General features: G+C 33.3%; 1 protein-coding gene across 3 annotated transcripts in view; it reads right to left on the bottom strand.

The window, feature by feature from the left end:
- Ca-alpha1D (Ca[2+]-channel protein alpha[[1]] subunit D) overlaps nucleotides 1-20,939 on the bottom strand; it is a 275,473-nt gene that overhangs the window by 136,563 nt on the left and 117,971 nt on the right. For all 3 annotated transcript variants that reach the window (XM_085816586.1, XM_085816587.1, XM_085816588.1), the window contains exons 2-6: nucleotides 20,363-20,675; nucleotides 17,072-17,177; nucleotides 10,555-10,694; nucleotides 5,545-5,651; nucleotides 2,130-2,282 (exon numbers count right to left, since the gene is read on the bottom strand). In XM_085816586.1, the coding sequence (XP_085672712.1) occupies nucleotides 2,130-2,282; nucleotides 5,545-5,651; nucleotides 10,555-10,694; nucleotides 17,072-17,177; nucleotides 20,363-20,675 (819 nt within the window). The remainder of the gene's footprint in view (nucleotides 1-2,129; nucleotides 2,283-5,544; nucleotides 5,652-10,554; nucleotides 10,695-17,071; nucleotides 17,178-20,362; nucleotides 20,676-20,939) is intronic.

The following is a 20,939-nucleotide window of genomic DNA, read 5'->3' as shown; positions in this document are numbered from 1 at the left end:
AATTTATCTAAAAGCCGAAGGCAAATTTGGATTGGAATTAGGATCGTTAACTAGAACAGAAAGATTTTTATGAATGTGAAATGCCTCTAGAAAATCCAGTTCTCCAATGGAAGATGTTTTTTAAATAATTTTGGCAGCAGAAAAATTGAAAGTGTGATTTTCGGACCAACAATGCTGAGCAACAGAAGACTTCTGTGTTTCCTTTTTTCTAACATATGCCTCATGTTCTTTGACGCGAAATTTTAAGGCTCTCTTAGTTTGGCCAATGTAAATTAAACCACACTGGCAAGGAATCCTATAAATACCCCAGGAATTCATATCCGGAATGGGGTCCTTGAGTATAGAAGTTGGAATTTTATTGATGGGAGAGTAAACAACCCGAAAGTTAAATTTCTGCAAAATATGTGCAACTTTATAGCTAATTGATGGAAAGAAGGGAATGACAACAGAATTTTTATAATCTCCTAAAATAAGAGTGTGGCTTTTAGTGTGTTGAGATGAAAATTTTTTAACTGCTTGATTAATAATGTTGGGTGAAAAGCCCTTGTCAATAGCTATTGCTTTTAAATAATTTAGTTCTTCATCAAGGGCTAGTTTGGAGGAGCAAACTTGAAGAGCACGGAAAACATAGGAATAAAATGAAGCTAACTTTTGTTTAGTCGGATGACATGAGTGTGGTGGAAGGCAAACCGATGAAGGTTTACGGTAAACTGTAGTACTAAAGTTGGATGTGTTACGTGTTTCTTTAGACAGTTTTAACATCAGTTTTTCTCTACTCCACTTTATATCACATTATAAGGTATTTCTCCCGCCTTCCTAGCGTGCCTCCGTGGTGTGGTGGTCTGCACGCAGGGCGTGTACTTCCAGAGGCCCACGGTTCGATTCCCGGCGAAGGAGATGCTCATTTTTCATCTTGCCTGCTTCCAAAAAGAAAATAATGTCTCTACAGTGGCGCCCGAACTAAAAAAAGGGTGGTGGGTGATGATTCTCCACACCCAGGATTTGGCGATTGGGTTCCTTCAAAACCCCAGTCGCCCTTTAAAAGGGGGAGTATATAAGGTATTTCTCCCGCCTTTTTAGCATGCTTTCGTGGTTTGGTGATCTGCACTTTGGGCGCGTATTCCAGAGGTCCGCGGTTCGATTCCCGGCGAAGGCGTTGCTCATTTTTCATCACTCCTGCTATAAAAATAACCTAATGTGTGTACAATATGACCTGTTTACTTATTTAATTTTTTTCCAGATATAGTAAATTCTTCATTTTGAAGATACGCTAGGCATGGCAAAATAAAGATCTTTGGTAAATTCCAAATTGTTATCAGCAAAATAGTTCAATTTCCATGAGATTTTATAGCTGATCCTTTAATTTTTCCCACCAGTTTATAAAGAACATAGTCAAATACAGCTTACATACAACTTTTAAGTTTTAATAAAGTTAAACCATTAAACTAAATTCAGAAATATTATGTTATATTAATAACATTTAATATTAACGTGAATTTTCTCAGCATATTGACATAAACACGATTTTTTAAAATTCCTTAAATTCAGACAGATCAAACAGGGGGCGGAACTAGACATTACTCCCCACACCCACTTTTATAAAAGTAAAAAAAAGATAATAAGTATTATTAAATTCCTTGTGTTGGTTCTAGTGAGAAACTTGTACTTACAACAACAGAATTACAAATGACTTTCGGTATTGCGCAATGAATGAAATACTGTTCAAAATGTAATAAGCAAAGTACACAAAACAGCACTATTTCTCTTTTAATTTTTCTTTTAACTTAATCAATCTAAATAAAGTGTTTGTATTTCATATTGAAATTCGCCTTTATACCCTAAATTAATAGCATCAACAAAGTAAGCAATTTAAGTAAAGTCGGTTACAGAATTAATGAAATTATAACCTAGAAGTTTTAAAACATGAAAATAGTTTCTATGGAGGGTAATTAAAATTAACGTGATTAATGCAGCGTACTTAAAGTTAATGCATTTCTCTACAGTGTATTTAAAATTAATGTGAAAGAATAAAAGTTTATTCAGTTCTTAATAATTTACCAAAATTTTCCTTCGCTAATTATATAAAGCTGGAAAAAGCGGCGGGGGAGAAAACTCTAATTTATACCAACCTGTGACATTATCGAAACAGGTCTTGTGCATTTTTCCTGAGAACAGTTCAAGACCTATAATAGCATAAATTATGATAACAAAGATGACTAGTAATGCGATGTGGAGAAGGGGTACCATGGCTTTTAAAATGGAATTGAGCACAACCTGTAAACCTGAAAGAGAAGAACATATTTTTATTACTTTATATTTTAATGCATGAACTTTCATGCACAGCAAGAATCTCGTATAAAACTAAAGAAACATTTTTGTTGCCTAGGAGGGAAAAAACGATAAAAAATGCATATGGTGGTCTAGGAGAATAGGTATACATATAGTGTGTATAGGATGCAATGTATATCGTGTGCAGAGCATATAAAAATTCACACACTGTATATAGGGGTTTGGCGAATGGTCCGATATATCAACAGAAACACGACACAGGCGCTTGCGGATCGCTATCCAGAGACAATGCACATATTGACAAGTGCAAAGTAATGCGAAACACGTATGGCTATTAGCATAAACTCGCTATGGAATACTCAAAACGTAGTCACTGTGAGGGGTTGTGTCACAGCGTAACAGATTAGCGAATGAATATTTAACAACAAGAGTTCTATAATAGGACAACAGTTTTATCTGGGTCACTTTTGGTTCTCGACGATTCATATAGCTTTCGAATAATTTTAAAAAAAAATGAATGCATCCAATTTCATTTAGAAAGTTTTCCCACGAAGTTAATCCTCTTAAAACAGACAAAAATCCAAGTCTCCTTGGTAATAAATATTCCATGTTTTCAGTTAAAAGGAAAACGCAATATACTAATGACAAACATATTTGTACGAAATAAGATTTTTTGAATTTTGAGTAGCGAATAATTTTCAAGAAAACGTATTAAGGTAAATTTCAGTATGTAAAATAATAAATCGAACCATCTAATGAAAGACAAACACGCCAATGTAAAATTTTAAACTAATATTGCTAAAATTTAATATTGCTAAAAAGCAATATTAAATTATATAAAACTCTATCAATTTTGAGAGCATCAGATGCAGGCCCCTCTTCTTCAGGAGCGAAAATCAGCTTCTTTGATCATTTTTAAAATGGTAGCAGTGCCTGATTTTATAAGAAATGCATTCGCTTGTGATCAATTTGAGTACTGGAAACTGAGGATTAAGAAGAAAGAGAAATTAAAAACATACTAAAATCTATGACGCTGGACATAAAGGAACCCTAAAATATCTGAACTTCCTTCAACGCATAATATAAATTTTACTTTTATTCTTTCTTTATAACATTTTCTCTGCATTTTTTTATTTACCAATGTCATTTTTCTCACAGCTGGCTGAAATTCAATAACAGAAATATTCTGCCAAACTTGTCGTACTTTCTATTTGAAGACATTCAAACTTCTTTGTCAACTAACTATAACTGCACTCATCGTGATCTTTCCTTCCCTTTAAAAAAAATCTGATAAAAACGAGCTCCAAAAAAGGAAAACTAAGTTATTAGTTATACTTGAAGAACAAACTGAAGGTCATCTTTTGTAAACCTTGAATTGATGAACGGCGAAACATAAAAGCTTGGTTCAGTTTGTCTTCATCTTAATATTGGAAAATAAATGAAGCAAGTAAAGTAAGGAATCAATAGGAGCCTTCCTATTGTAATTCAGCCGTTTGCAAAGACGCTTTTTTAGAACTATGCTTGTTTATGGAAGTAACAAAACCGAACTGGCATTATAAAATAGAACATCAGATATCAATGAAATACTTCATCTAGAAATCGCTTGGTTTATAGAACTATTGTAATCAGCAACAAATAATTTCTTCTTTCACCATGGAATGGTTTCGGTACGAATTTGAAATTCTGAAACCAGTTTTGAAGCGATTTATAATGTAGTATTTATTTCTATATATATTTTTAAAAAGTATAATATTCATTTTGCGCTTGGCAAGAGGTTACTTTATTATTCTAAGAAAAAAGCAAAGATTTCCGCCCAAACCTGATTCATATCTCTTCCAGCGCATTTGCTAAATGCCCATAAATAATAAAAAGAATCTCATGACATTAAAGTATTGTTTGTTGTATTCTAAACAAGAACATTAAAATAATGGAACGTCAAACTATCAGAGAGGTGGAAGGTTTGGTTTGGTTTATTTAACTACGAAAAAACACTCGAGAGCTATCTGCCTAAGGAGATGGATGTCTTCGTGGAGGACTTACTGAGAGAAACTGGCTCGTATACACGTTACACACGGGGAAAGCCACCAAAATGCCCATGCCAGCCTGTTCGCTGGGACTCAGAGTTGGAAGAAAAAAGTGATAGGATAATTAAATTTCCAGTTGTTAGACGTTGTACTTCAAAAGTATTTATGCCTTTCAAAGTGAATGCTATTAATTAAATTACTGTTTTTTAACTAAAAAAACTAGAAATTTTCCTTAGTTTTCCGGAATAATTTTACCTATTTATTAAACTTTTTGTTTTAATTAAAAATAGGACTTTTGACATCTGGAAAGTTTTTAAAATCCGCAGCTTTTCCGCTTTTTGCATCCAAAAATGTAGCTTCAAAAGTCTCAACTAAGTTCAACAACTTATCTTGTTCCTTCTTAGTCTTATTTTTCTATATTCCTTTTATATTTTTTATTCAACAACTTATCTTGTTCACTTCTTCGTCTTCTTTTTAGACACGAAATTTTAGACACGAAAATATGATTTTTTTTTAGATCTAGAAAGTTTTTTAAATTCGCAGCTTTTCCGTTTTTTGCATCCAAAAATGAAAAAGCTTCAAAATTCTCAACTAAGTTCAACAACTTATCTTGTTCCTTCTTAGTCTTATTTTTCTATATTCCTTTTATATTTTTTATTCAACAACTTATCTTGTTCACTTCTTCGTCTTCTTTTTAGACACGAAATTTTAGACACGAAAATATGATTTTTTTTTAGATCTAGAAAGTTTTTTAAATTCGCAGCTTTTCCGTTTTTTGCATCCAAAAATGAAAAAGCTTCAAAATTCTCAACTAAGTTCAACAACTTATCTTGTTCCTTCTTAGTCTTATTTTTCTATATTCCTTTTAGACGCGAACAAAAAACTGGTCATGAAACCCCTGAAACTAATAATAAAGTAATGAAAACTGAAAGTAAATGCAATGAAATAATATTAGAAAATGAATGACATTAACAACAACGCAGGCACGGAACGGAATACGACATGTGAGGACTATTACGTTATTATGCTACAAGACTAGCAGTAAAAAATGAATGCGATGAATATAATACATTCTTTGTCTTAAGAACTTTCTTTATATACTATCCATTAGGAAATACTAAACCAGAAGTATGATTTGCAATTGATTAAATGCTGTGAAATGACAGTTTTAAAAAAATTCAAACTTGATACAAAGATCTGGATTCAGTTTTTATGATGAGAGAGAACTTACTTGGTACACCAGAGACTAACCGAAGAGGCCTTAGTACACGGAATGCTCTTAAAGCTTTTACGTCGAAACCTTCTTTCATGAGGTTGGAAAGGGCTGTACTGATTACACTGAAATGAAAGAATCATATTGGTTTGAATTTGAATAAATACATTCTCAGAAATGCAGTTATACTACATGTAGAGAGAGTGCAATTGTTGGCGAATATTGTGAGGTCAGTCTAAGACAAATACATAGTCCACTATTTTTTAAAAAAAGATTAAAAAGGAAAATTGTCATATTTACTAAGTTTTGAATTTGTCAATTAACTTTTGAATTTGTAAATTATGTCTGTGGCGTGGAAAATTTAGAAGTGACTTCTAACATTCTTTATGTAGAGGAAGATTAGAATTGAAGTTGACACTTTACAGAAGTGAATGCAATACCTTAATAACATTACTTAATTGAATTGATATCCTGGAAAGCCATTGGTCATTTACAAGTTAGTTAAGGGGCTCATACACCTTAAACCCCTTATGCTCTTCGAATATGTGACTGTTGCAAGAATTGGGATATTTTATTTATTTTAAAAGCAAGTACTTCCAACTTTTTATAGCTGACTGCATAATATAGCTGCTTTGGAAACCAGTAATCAGAAAGTTTGTGTTGCCACAAATATTTTTGTAATTTAATCCTCTTTTTGACAAAAGTTTTCGTCATGTTTCCACTTTGCGCGCATAATATTTTAAAAAAGGCTAATGGTACATACTTGAAATTGGATGGAATTCTTAATATGAGCACTATTTTCTAACTGAACCAAAAATCTGATGGAATATTTTAATATTAAAAATTTTTAGGCACGAAAATATTACAGATTTTTTTTAATAAAATACATTTTATAAACTCAACTCAAAATAAAATAAAAATTTAACATGAAATTCTTAGAATTTTTAGTTTACAGTAGTTTCCAAATGTTATTAAAGCTATATATTAAATATGGAATTAAATTATGCAACATAATGTTTCAAACTGTGCGCGCGAGGTGGAAACATGACGAAAGATTTTGTCACAAAGCGGATTAAATTATAAAAATATTTGTGGCAACACAAACTTTCTGATTACTATTTCAGAAAGCAGTCATATTATGTAGTCAGCTGCAAAAAGTTGGAAGTAATTGCCTTTAAATAAATAAGTTATCCCAATTCTTGCAACAGTCACATTTTCGAAGATCTTACGGGTTTTAAGGTGTACGAGTCCCCTTAAACGGATCTCGTTGTGGTGGATGCCTTGGAATATCCCAGAGTGTTATTTCAAGACCATGGAACCGGCTTTTTGGAAACTAAAAATGTACGCAAAGCCTAGGAAAAAGTCAGCACCAAATGAGGACAGCTGTTTAATATTAAGGGCTAGACAAAATCGCGGCATGAACAGCAAATACTGACACTAGTGTTCCATTGGAAACACACTCCATTGTATTAATTTATTTGCTCACAGACCTGTGGTCTGTGTTTCTGTAACAGCGATTATATCAGTCTCACGTTATGGTACAATCAGACAACATGTGACGTATCATTTAGATACAATGTGGCTCTAGAAATACGGCATTTGTGAACGAAAGTATCCGATTTTGAATAGAGGATGCGATGGTCTTCTTTATTAATGGTTGTCTTCTTTATGGTCCTTCCGACCAGTACGTCATCAGAAAGAAATCACTGTTGATTTAGCGGTGTAGGGAGATATTTTTCTGTCTCTTACGGTGCAGCACATTGGGGGTGAAATGACTTTCAACGGATGGCAAATCGCAAAGTTAACTAATAGACGACTTACTTTTTAAATAAAGTATCCTTCGAATAGATTGATTAGCGCGTTTCTTAGATATAAATCCAGTCGCATGTATTTGGGGCATTCTAAAGAGAAGGGTTGCTGTCTCACCTATCACCTTCAGAAACAGTCCAGCAGCTAGAAACCGCTTTTTTGCAGAACCAAGTTGTTCCTTGATAACTTCCTCCCTCAAAGATATGTGGCATTGCTTTGGGTCAGAAAAAACCCATAACCTCATTCAAAACCATTTTTATCCGAACAACCATATTTTTCTTGTTCGCTTTAATGATGTGTTAAAAATGTGCGTTTTTGCTTTTTTGACGAAAAACAAGAACGAAATTTAATTAATCTTTGTTTTTTAGGCAAATATTTAACAACATTTATAGATCATATATCAGTTAAATGTTTCCTCATCCGCAAGATATATCCAAAATTATATAACGTCCTTAACCGTTTTCTACAATTCACATACATAGCAAGACTAAAAACGGTTTTATAACATAAATCCAGAACATCAGAAACATAAATACAGAATTAAGAAAATAAATGTTTATTATTTTGCTCTTCATTCTTATGAATTAAGGGGAGTCATACACCTTAAACCCCTCATGATCTTCGAAAATGTGACTGTTGCAAGAATTGGGATATTTTATTTATTTTAAAAGCAATTACTTCCAACTTTTTACAGCTGACTACATAATACAGCTGCTTTGGAAACTAGTAACCAGAAAGTTTGTGTTGCCACAAATATTTTTGTAATTTAATCCTCTTTGTGACAAAATATTTTGCCATGTTTCCACCTTGCGCGCATGATATTGTAAAAATGGTTAATGGTACATACTTGAAATTGGATGGAATTCTTTATATGGGCACTATTTTCTAGCTGAACCAACAATCTGATGAATATTTTAGTATTGAAAAATTTTATGGACAAAAACATTACAAATTTTTTTAATAAAATACATTTTATAAACTCAAAATAAAATAAAAATTTAACATGAAATTTTTGAATTTTAGGTTCACAGTAGTTTCCAAATGTTATAAAAGCTATATATATTAGATATGGAATTAAATTATGAAACAATGTTTTAAACTGTGCGCGCAAGTTGGAAACATGACGAAAAATGTTGTCACAAAGCGGATTAAATTATAAAAATATTTGTGGCAACACAAACTTTCTGATGACTATTTCAGAAAGCAGCTATATTATGTAGTCAGCTGTAAAAAGTTGGTAGTAATTGCTTTTAAAATAAATAAGTTATGACAATTCTTGCAACAGTCATCTATTCGAACATTTTATGGGTTTTAAGGTGTACGAGTCCCCTTAAGAGCATGACTTACAATATTATATCATAATTTCAACGAAGACTTGAAAATATTGCCTAATTAACCTAATGTGTGTTAATAAATTGTAGAGACATTAGGTATTTTTTGGGAAGCAAGAAAGAAGAAAAATGAGCAACGCCTTCGCCGGGAATCGAACCACGGACCTCTGGAATACACGCCCAGCGTGCAGACAACCACACCACGAAGGCATGCCAAGAAGGCGGGAGAAATATCTTATAAGCTCCCCCTTTTAAAGGGCGACTGGGGTTTTTAGATGACCCAATCGCCAAATTCTGGGTGAGGAGAATCATCATCAACCCTTTTAAGTTCAGGCGCCAGTGTAGAAACATAAGGTAATTTTGGTAATTTTTGGGAAGCAGGCAAGATGAAAAATATGCAACGCCTTCGCCGGGAATCGAACCACGGACCTATGGAATACCCGCCCAGCGTACAGATCACCACACCACGAAGACATGGCAAGAAGGCGGGAGAAATACCTTATAAAATTAGGTTAGTAAAATTAACTAAAATGCTGTAAAACTCCGATTTAACGATATCCTCGATTTAAAGGCTGACCCACAAAAGTATTAATTCACTTTTAAAAAAGTAACTGCTAAGTACAGGCAAATTACTCAGTACTCACTCTCATTCTCTAGCGCGCTCACATACATACAGCACGTACACTTACGAGCATACACACGTACAACACGCACAAAAATACACGCATGTAAAGATAATCCAGTTCACCATTTTAACGATAATCTCAATTAAATGATCTTGTTCAACTGTTATCATTACAACAATGAGTATCACTTTATACAGTAACTAAATCATGCCTTTAGATTTGATTTCATATCCCACATAAGGCATGGATGTTATGCCTATGAGAAACGACAGCCCGTTAAATCTGACAGGCTGAAAGTCCCATTACGAGATTTGTGGCAGAGGAAGGACAGAGATTAAGCAAGTTCGGGCATACGATCTGCATTTTAGTACTTAAACACAGCAGCTTTTGATTTGGTTTATTTAATTACGGCAAAGCCAAAGCCTCGAGAGCTATCTGCCTAAGAGAAGGTATGCTTTCGAGGATGACTTTCTGAGGGAAATTGGGTCGTATAGACGTTACACAGGGAAAAGACACGAAAATGCACATGCAAACAGCCGGTTCGGGGGGATTCGAACCTCGGACCAAACTACCAGTGTTCAGCGACTTTACCGCTCGACCGCTGGTGCGCCTTCGAAGGACGGGAGAAATAATTCTTCAACTTGTTGTAAACTAGTATTCTAAACTTAGTAGCAAACTGCTTAATGCCTGGTATTAAACTGAAATATGCATATCAGAATCAGATTGCAGTTTCTTCTTTTTAATTTTACGATGATTAGGATTCGAAATTTTTAATCTTTTTTTTAAATTTTTGAAACATTAATAGTACGACCTTCAAAGCATTAAACTAATTCGGGGTTTTGTTAAAAAGTTTTCAATATGCAGTTTTTCAAAATTTACTTATACTATACTTTTTATCATATAGATCTGTAAGTTTTCCAAGTGGATTTAAATGCACCTTATGTATTTCTGTCACAATTCATACTAATGAAATATCGATTCCCAGCATTTCACGAAATACACATGTTGCTATCATTATGTTCTTTCCATTTCATAATTATAAAAAATTCATAAATACATAATCAATTCTTTTCGCCTTTCTTTAACAGACAGCAATACTTTAAAACATTAATATATGCATATAAAAAAGTAAATACATTATGTGCATACAGTAAAATTATAATTATAGTTAAACAATAGGAAATGAAATTTTCAAGTATCAAGTTAAAATTTTTTAAAGCATTTGCTCTAAAGTAGTAAAATAAAATATATTATAAACATACCCTATAACTACTATTACAAAATCGAGCATGTTCCACGTATTTCGTAGATAAGCACCAGGATGAAGCACAAGGCCGTACGCGACGATTTTCATCACGCACTCGGCCGTAAATATCACCAAAAATACATATTCTATTTTTTCCTAAAAGAGGAAGAAATATTATTAAAAAATATATATTACATAGAAACAGTTTGCTAAGAGTCTGTCAACAGTCCGTTGATAAATAGAATTTGCCACAAGTTCTGTTTCTGAAAATGGCAGCCGCTCTCTTACAAGTAAACCTTCTCTGCTTTGATACCGGTTTTCCGGAAACCCATACATTTTATGAAAACTTACTCACAAGTAGAAAAGCTGTGACGTCTTAGGGGCAGAGGGACAAGCGTTTAGAAGCTATAGAACCCACAAGGTATCAGTAAAATGTTGGAAACATGACACCAAACGTGGCTAAAATGCTCGCTTTTCGTATTTATATGAATTAATAATATTGGTAAGAAGGTGGAGATCTCAATATAAAGGAAAAAACAACTCTTTGAAAAGAAACAATATGCTGAGAATGTAACTTGTTATTGACTTCAAACAAAATCTATTACAAGAGACAATCAATGTGAAGTTCATCAAATAAACATTGAGACGTGCAGAAAGGCAATTAGCATTGGGCACATTTTACGAAAGCGATAGCCTCACACTTTGCACGCTCATCATCTGTCAATAAATCGAAGCAGTAATCCATTGGCGCAATCCACATTCCAGGTTCGTCGTCCAAGTATCCGTCCTTATAAAAAGCAAACTTAATCAAGTTCTTGATACGATGAGCGCAGGACTGATTTAGTGAAAAGTCTGCAGGGCCGGAAACCTATCGCCATGCCAAATGTACTCCTGTGTCTCGATAATACTTGTGTCCATTGTGTAACGAACAAAAGATTTGTAGTATCTGAAGAAATGAATACCCAGAGGCTGGACATAAGCATTATCCCGTACATCCTTCAGGTATCAGTTTTTTTTGTAGGACTTGAGCATCAGGTACTTCGGAAGCAGACCATGCATGAACATACAAAAAATAGAGACGTCTTTGCGGCAATATATTCATCTATACACACTTTAATGATACTTTGTGGGTACTATAGATCAGGGGTCTCCAAACTTTTCAGCCCGCGAGCCATATTGGGGCTTTAACGAAGTTTCGAGGGCCAAGATCCAGTTAGTTCATCATCCAATGGCAAAGCAACTATGATGAACAGCATACAAGTTTTTAAACGAGGCAGTGAGATTTTTGTGATTGGATCTATACGCTATGATCTTACAAAGAGATTCTTGTTTTTTAGACTTTCATGCAGTTTCACCTAACATAAATTTCTTAAAGCTGTTTTTAAACATTTGCAAAAATATAATTTTGTCCAAGAATATTAGAGATTTCTTCGGTTTAGTATGTACTTTGCTTTTCAATCGATTTATCAGCGCATTTTGTTTACATTTTGATCAGCTGCAAACATTCGCTCCATAAGCAAGTTTTTTGAAAAAAAAAAAAAAAAAAATCTGAAATGTTTCAGATTTTAAATTACGTCCAAAGGGGCGTTTTTTTAACATTTTGTGTGTTACCTTTCTTTATTAAATATCATGTTCCTCGCACTTAAACCATAAGATCCAGTGCAACAGCAATATCGCAAAATAGTTTTAAAACGAGCATATCTTTAGAATTTCCGATACAGAGACTCACGCGCTGGAGATAAAAATGTTTTTTCTGCACAACGTTGCCATTGCTCGCTTTGAAATCCTTGAGTTTGTTAATCAAAAATTCGTCAAAGTTTTAAAAAATAGGAAATCGATCATAAAACAAATTTCAAATTTCAAATTTGGTCTTCCACATGCTCATATTCGTTGGAGGATTACGTTATTCAAAATTCGATGACTCTATGTACCGTTGTTTTATCACAATACGAGAAATATACATAAATTTATGCAGATTTTTCATTATTTAATTTCTTCAAATATAATGCAGGACTCTAACATTTTGTGGCAACAGTTTGAAAAGTGAACCGACATTTATGAGTCCGACGCAAAATGCCAAAACGAAACTAACAGTCCTTCGGGATTCAAATCCCTTTGGACTTAAAAAAAAAAAAAAAAAAAAAAAAAAAAAAAAAAAAAAAAAAAAAAATTTCTCGAAAATTAAAATAAATTACAACATATATAAAAAAATTAAGATTTAAATAAAATCACTACTGAAAATTTCTATGAAGCAACTTAGAATGCTACTACGAAACTAGAAAAGATAACACACGAAACCTTTATTCTTGTAAAGAGTACAATGAGAGTTTTCTACTTCCTTGTACGAAGGGAAGTATTGTAATCGCGAAAAATTTCGGATATCATATTTCAACGAAAATATCCATTTTGACCTCTCTCTCTCTCTCGAATCCATTTGAACTTTTTTTTTTTTTTTGGCGTGACATCTGTTCGTACGGACAGAATAAATGAATCTTTTTCTCAAAATGGATTCAGAAGAGATTTTTTTCGTGATGTCTGTACGTACGTATGCAGGTATCTCGCATAACTCGAAAACGAGTGGCCTCAAAACGTTGAAATTTTGTATATGGGACATGTATAACATGTAGTTGTGCACCTCCCTTTTTGTTTGCAATCGGCTGCATCAGAACTCTTATGTATATCTACCCAGTCTGTTACCGGAGACGGGGAGTTTAGTTTTTTATTCTTATATGCTTGTAGATTGTGCGATTTTTGCTTTCGAAGTGACTCAGGGGGTTAAGGTTTTTATGACTTTATTTAATCTGCATGCAATAGTTGTAGAATTATCAATATTTTAAAAGTTGTTTAAGTGCTACTAAGCCTACTAAAATCACTATTTGTTTACATTTTCAACTCCTGTTTTGTTTGAAGATGTTTTGAGTTTTTATGTATTTTTGCCTCGTCACCAAGTGAGAACTGAATTGATTGAATGAGAACTATATCTCTAATGAAATTCGAGGAAATAAGTTTAAATGAAGTGCGGCCAAAAATATGTATAATTTAAAGGACATATGAGGAATTCATGTGTGTCCACATCAGATTTTTTATATAGAGCGTATTTCCCTCATAGTAAATTTAGAAATGATTGTATAATGTCTATATTATGTTTTATATACAACGCGCATGATAGGCAACGCTTTTCTAGATTGGCTGTTATTATAAAATATTTAATGTGTATGTTTTTTGTTACTTTAAATTTTAAAAAATTATTTTAAAGAAACCCCTGGCGAGCCGGATTATTAGTGCTCGCGGGCCAGATTTGGCCCTTGGGCCGTAGTTTGGAGACTGCTATAGATCATAAACGCTTAGCCCTCTGCCCCTAAGACTTCACAGCTTTTCTACTTGTGACATAAGCTTTCAGAAAATATATGGGTTTCCGGGAAACCGGTATCAAAGGAAAGAAGGTTTACTTGTTAGAAGTACTTGCTTTATCGAAATAGACGTGAAATACTGGGGCGTCAGGAAGCTTTTCAAAGGGGTTTCAAGAAGGATGCAGTCACAGCAATATTTTTATAACGTATTTCAGATGTAATTTAATTAAACAACATGAATATTATACACGCATACGAACGTAAAGTTTTGCATTTATTTCATGCAAAACTAACAAACCCCTAAAGTATTATTTTAACTATATTAATAGTTACATAGCAGTATTACCACAATTTAACAGTTATATAGCAGTATTACCACAATTGAATAACCATATTTTTTATTATAAAGAAATAAGAACATTACATTAGTCATTCGTATAGAAATAATAAATGTTTATGCAACTAATTATATGTTCATTAACTCAAACTATATAATACTTATTAAATTACACTTTGAAAGTACATACACGTAAAAAATAGGAAATGCACGAAAAAAAAGCTCAAAATGTTTTTAGGAAAACTTGGCGAATCCTCAGGAAACAATAGTATTCCGTGAGGAAACGCTAGGGCTTCTATCATGAGAAGCAGCGATCAGCTGCTATTATCACTCCTATATGTCCTTAAGTATATATATACTTTTTGTTAGAAAGAAAGAAAAATTATGTCACCTACTATTAATACTGGTAACTTTTGCACAAATATAATAAGTGTTTACATAAATAATTAAATATTAATAAAATGAAATTATACAACATTTATTAAATAAATTACATATTGTATGTACACTGCGCAAAAAAGGGGGGGACAGTTTTACATTTCCCGTTCTGCTGGGCCGATTGACGAAATTCAAATTGCGTTTTTCATATTTCGAAAGCGCGACTTAGGATATATATTAGATTTATATATAGCATTATTCTAACATATGTATTTTGACACAAAATCGGACTTTTGCTAAAATGACATGCCATTTGTTTTCCATATTTCGATTCTACGAAATTATGCCTAAATATTAAATTTAGTAAAATTTAGTGCGATATTCACGAAGAAATTCAAAAATTGATCTTGGCGCATTTTTTTCAGTTTGCGCCAAGAATAATTTACTTGGCTATCTTCTTAATTTATAGCAACCTAGTTTTACTTTCCTGTTTTACATTGCAGACGAATGGAGGTATCTTTCATGCTATCAAATAATTTTAACAAAGTACGTAAGCCACATTTGGCATTATTATCGCTCAAAAAACACACCAAGAAAAAAAAAGGTCAAATTTCAAAACGTGTCAATATGTAATTTCATGTATATTTTAGAACGTTTTGAATAAAAAACTAATTTTTTGCAGGTGTGCCTAGAAATGCATCTACTTTAAGATGATGTTAACAATTTTATTGGTTATAATACAAAAATGTTTTCGAAATATTTATAAAAATATTAAAAAATAAAACGTAAAAAATTTAAGTAAAAATTTTTATATTTGGATTAAATGGTTTTACATAATGTATTAATATTGTGCTTAATTTTAACTTTCCTAGAATTACGTCATTCGTAAAAATCAATAATATTAGTCGGTTATATTAATCAATGATTGATTTATACCACGAAACAGTTCAATGAAAGTTGTTTCATGAACCATAAATTCTGTTGAAGAGAAAATTAATAATGAATCTCGACAGTAAAAATTAGAGGAAATATTATCTATTCATGCTGTTATGTGATGTTTACATCATATAACAGCAGTTAGAATTACTTACTTTACAAGGTTTATTTTGATCAATACATTATTATATTGAGTCTTTCCTGCTTTTCCAGTGTGTCATCCTTTTAGCCAGAAAATCCAAGTAAAAAGTCAGTTTAAACGACAAGCGAAACATAAGTTTGGAGCAGCAGAACTTTAGAAACTTAAAATGCAAAGTGTAGTTATTCTGTGTGTTTCTGATGTGATTGGATCTGATGGATTCTAAGTTAAAACGGAACGAAACGATATTCGGAAATGTAGTGAGGTTACTAGGTCTTTAGATTAAGCGCAATAAGAATAAAATCTATCAAAATTATTTACTTTATTCCAGCACTGCAGCGTTCTTTTGGTCCATAAAAAGTACATTCATGGCATATTTAAACTAATTTAGGTCTATACAAGCCAAACTGGCTCATATTTCCGGCATACGGGGTAAAAGATACGATACCCGCATGAAGAAAACTCATTCAGATCCCAGAATCAGATTGCAGGTAAAGTTGTAACTCTTCTGTGGTTAGTTTCGTTGCTTTCATCAGTATCAAATTTATTCTTATCGTAAAATATCATTTGACTTAGGTTCATTCCAATTCTATCGTTCATAGGAAATTTATTAAGTATTCTTCATTGACAGGAAAAGTTAAAAATTAGTTGATCTACCTGAAAGTTGAGAACATTACCACATACTTTCAAGCATAAAAAGGGAATACAAAAATGAATAACTGGAAAATACTAATAATTGAAATCAATTGAAAAAATTACTTAATCTTAATATAATAATTAAATTTCTTAGTATCGGTATCCGATTTCTAGTAATTCTCAGAAATTTTCTACTACAGTTAACTTCTAGTAAATAGTATTGTCCTCCAATTCATAGTTATGAAGTTGACAACTCCTAGATATCATCATAACTTCCGTTCATAGCTTTAATCATGCAACATTTTTTGAACGGGGTGACTACCAGTTCTGGCCTATTTTCTGAAAAGAAAATTACTTGACACTCGCCTTTAAATTCTTTGACAGACCTAGCTAACGACCATTATTCGAATATTTTGCAGTTAGATTTAAACTAGGCTTACACATGCGTTTCCAATTTCAGCTAAATTTTTGCAGAAAAATCTCTCCTCCAGGCTTATGTAAGGAAATATACAGTTATCGATATTAACAAAAGTGAATTTAGTAAAACATTTATAATGAATGTCACGTGAACAATTGTTAAGATTTCTTCTTATCATTATATAACTAATGTGCATAAAAAAAGTTTCATTAAGTCCACATTTTTTCAATTTTGTCAAATTATATCCCTAACAACAATTAAAGATTTTCTTTCTGTAATATACGAACACACGAAAAAAGGGGGAAAGAATAATTACTTTAAAAAGGCAAAGTCACTTACCAGATAAGCATTTACAGTGTTGGAGTCGCCATAAGGAAAGGGAGTAAATACGGCTAAAGCTATACAATTTGCAAAAATGGTTAAAAGTATAAGATATTCAAAAGGCCTAGAAAAACATTAAGGAATATAATCACAATAGCCAATAAAAGTATTGATAATAATTCAGTTAACCATTTAGACACTTCGCGATAAGTAAAGGATTTACTCTCAGTAGTCACTCCATTAAGAATAAAAAACATAAAAATAATAATGTTTTAATCACTTATGGAGTTTCTTTTGCTCAAAGGACTGTTTATATACCATTAAGAAGTTATATGGTTTTATTTTAAATTTAATTAATTACTTCAAACTTTATATTGCTGTTTCATTAATGTTTACTTTAAATGTCATCGGGCAAAAGAAGAATAACTTTTATTTTTTATTATCTGAACCATACAAATATTCCAAACTGTGCTGCATTTACATTCTAATTTATTTCATTATTATACAGCACGCTAGTACACAGCAATACGGCATTATAAGAGGGCAACCATTTTGAGAAACTACACCTAAGAATGATGCATTACCAAATTACTGAAGCAAGTTTCGATAATATAGATAAGTGTGTCAAGTTAACTTCATAGATTATGCAAATAGATGGAGATGTTGTGTAGTAAAATTCGAGATTTCTGTATTCTGCTGAATTAATTAGATTTCAAGTTTAATTTTTTTCTCTAGAAAGAAGCATTTATTCGTGCATTTTTATTATAAGGAGATTAATTTTTCTTTTATTTTCGCTTAATTCTTAATATATTGGGATACAGTCTGTGAACCAGTGACTCAAGTAAAATTTATATGTAAAATTTTCTAATATAAAGTGAAAGGGAAAAATTTAGAGAACTGCAATGGATTAATTGTGAAATGTTAGTTTGATTTAATGATTTAATTTAAAGAAACAGGGCCGCCTGATATTCGTTTACTTTGTGCCATTTTGCTTTCTTTTTCCTGTCTTCTTTTGCTCAGGGAATGTTCCACAGGATTCTAGAAGCTAGGTCTTTATTCGGAGTTTAGCCGAAGGGAGGTGTTACGTGGTCAAGTATACTTGTAAACAGGAAGGTTAATGGAAAGGTAGGGAAGAGGTCAGGATTTTGGCGAGCCGGTTCCGAAAGAAGTGACGAATTTTCGTAGGTAGCAGACTTGGGCAGTAGACTTGACCGGTTTTGGAAAACAGATTGGACTTTGGAAGCTTCTGAGGGGCGAGTTTTGCCAAGTCTGGAAAGCAATGCTTGTCGTAATTTCGAGGAAAAAATTGGAGTATTCGCTCTCTGGGATTTGGATTTTTTTTTCTGCGTTTGCTGCTGACATTCTTGAACGTGCTTATCTGGTCTTCTTGCACTGTTTAGCTGCTGAGTCAAATAGAGAACTATTCTTACGTTCTTGCTTGTGGTGTTCCTTTTGTTACGTTCTTGAAGTCCTTTCGTGGGGAGTCTGTGATATTATTGCCTTCTACACCATCAAAATCCAAGGGGCACGCATTGTCGACGTGATTTGTCTGCTGTAAAGGATTATGGACTTTGCCTCATCCGTTGCCCCGCTACGATGATGATTTTTTTTAAGTGTTCTCTACGAACCTGTCTGAAGATTGACGAGAGAAGGGGGTGGATGACCGACGAAGTAGATGTGTCAACGGGAGGTGCCTTCCCCATGACGAAACACCATACGACGAGCCCATTGCCTTTCTCGACGGAACAGCGGACAATGCGTGGGAGTGACACGATTAGTGACCTCAGCAAAAAATAGAACGCCAGACCATTCTTTTACCTTATAGGTTTAAGCTAAGTAAGAGCTAAGTTTATTTTTCTTTTTCTCTCTCTTAAGGAATTTTATTTTCATTCTTTTATTGCTTGATTACTCGAAGGACTCCAGGAGCCCTGTTTCTCTTATCATTATAGAGAATACTAATTTTCCTTTAATTTGTGTTCATTCGAGATAGTGTTTGTTAGAATTTTTTGTAGTATTAATGTAATGAATATCGGAATTTAGTAATGTATAAGGTCTTAATAAATAAAAACAAAAAAAAGGAATGTTACTGTACTGTTATGTATTCTAACCTAGATGACCTCTTTGCCTAATTGTTCGAGGTAAAAGAGATGTTTAATCTTAATTAACTTTCTTAAATTGTATATATATATATATTATCTCCCGGGAGATTAGAGGATTAAGGAATTAAACATTAAGAAATATGCTTTGTCATGTATTAGAATATAGAATTAAAAAATAAGAATGCAGTTTGAATGACTATGCGAGTTTGTGTTATTTGAATAGTATGCTATGCTGGGTTGCAATTCTATGTTTTACTATGGAATAAGGATTTCATGAAAATAGCAGGGAACCTGATTTCTAACAAAGCCATTTCCAGCGGCAGATCCCGGGCGCAGGTACACAACGTTTCTAGTATTATCAAAACTATACGATCATCTATAGGAGTTTCTTCCCTAATTATCCTTGACGACTGCGTGATTAATTTTAGTAATCTAAACTTAGCTACTAATCAGTACTCAATTACAATATTACTCTTTCATATTACGACATATTTACATTTAAGGTCGTGAAAATTTGCAATTTAACAGACAGCTGATTGTGCGTTTTACATAAATATGATCAAGATATGACAGCCGGGCATTAACAAAGCACAAGACTGCTTTTATTATATTTTGTGAGGGCGAGAACGGTTAATTGCAACTCATGTTTTGTGAACTAAACAGCTGCAGTAACGTTTACAAGTAGTATTCTAACATATTTTAAGAAAGAATTACTAAGCCGGAAGACGTATCGGTTGTTGAAGTAGATAAGTGTTCCCATCTGTTGTTGTATGCTAAGAAAAAATTCCAGGTATCTTGATTAACAAGATTTGATTTTAATGATTGCAGACTTCAAGGTAGATCACCTGATGAAGTGTTACAAGTAGTTGTCTATAAGAAATCGAACTTTTAATTTGTAATCTCACTACTTAGCTGCATCTGCTATGAGGCAAAAAAGGACAAATAAAGTTTCTTCAATTTTAAATCTATGCTTGTGTAACTTCATTGTAGGCAGGGAACATACTTTAAAGCGTCACTAGCCATTAAACTTATAACTTCACAATTTCCCCATTTTATCTGACCTTGTTGCTTTTAACATTTAAAATTTTAAACTTCTGCACATTTCATCTGAACTTTTCCCTTAAATATTTCATTGTAATTTAGTAATAAAATGTGTAATTTATCATAAAGTTAATATATTTTAAATATGTTGCAGAAATCAAAAGGATACTTCCATTCAACTATGTCTATACAGATTTTCCGAATGGGATTCTTGAGAGTGAGGCAGAAGAGGGCCCTTACGGGCCTCTCCACCACCTTGGGAGGTTTCCGGACGACCCGCTTCCTCTCCTGTTTCTCCTTATCCATGGCTGACGTGGCCCCTAGAGCGGCCTGCCAGGCGCTGGACAGAGGCTTCCCGTCACCTTCCTGCTGCTGTTGCTCTTCCTGGCCCCCTTCTTCCCCCGGGGCGGGCTGCTTGGACGGAGTGCTGGCCAAAGAGCAGTGCCTCTCGAGGGTCCCTCCGCCGTGCTCATTGCTTGGAGCTGAAAAGGAAAATGTATTTTGAAATGCACAAATGCTCCTCGTACAAGAACAAATATTCTAGATTATAATTGCTTTGTATCCCACCAGTTGCTGAGTCAACAAACACTGGTCTCTTATTTTTATGCGAATGTGGAAGACAGTGAATGGTAAGGTGTCCGCCGATAACATCGCGGCAAAATCATCGCGGGGAAAAACGTCGCGGAGGAAACAACGCAAGGCGAAAACGTCGTGCTACAAAACATCGTAGGAGAAAACATCGCAAA

The sequence above is a fragment of the Stegodyphus dumicola genome, chromosome 5, assembly GCF_044657685.1.
Source record: "Stegodyphus dumicola isolate Sdum_Otavi_A_Nest chromosome 5, ASM4465768v1".
Lineage (NCBI taxonomy): Eukaryota > Metazoa > Arthropoda > Arachnida > Araneae > Eresidae > Stegodyphus > Stegodyphus dumicola.
The sequence above is the reverse complement of the archived record's forward strand: the minus strand, read 5'-3'. Positions and strand labels throughout refer to the sequence as shown.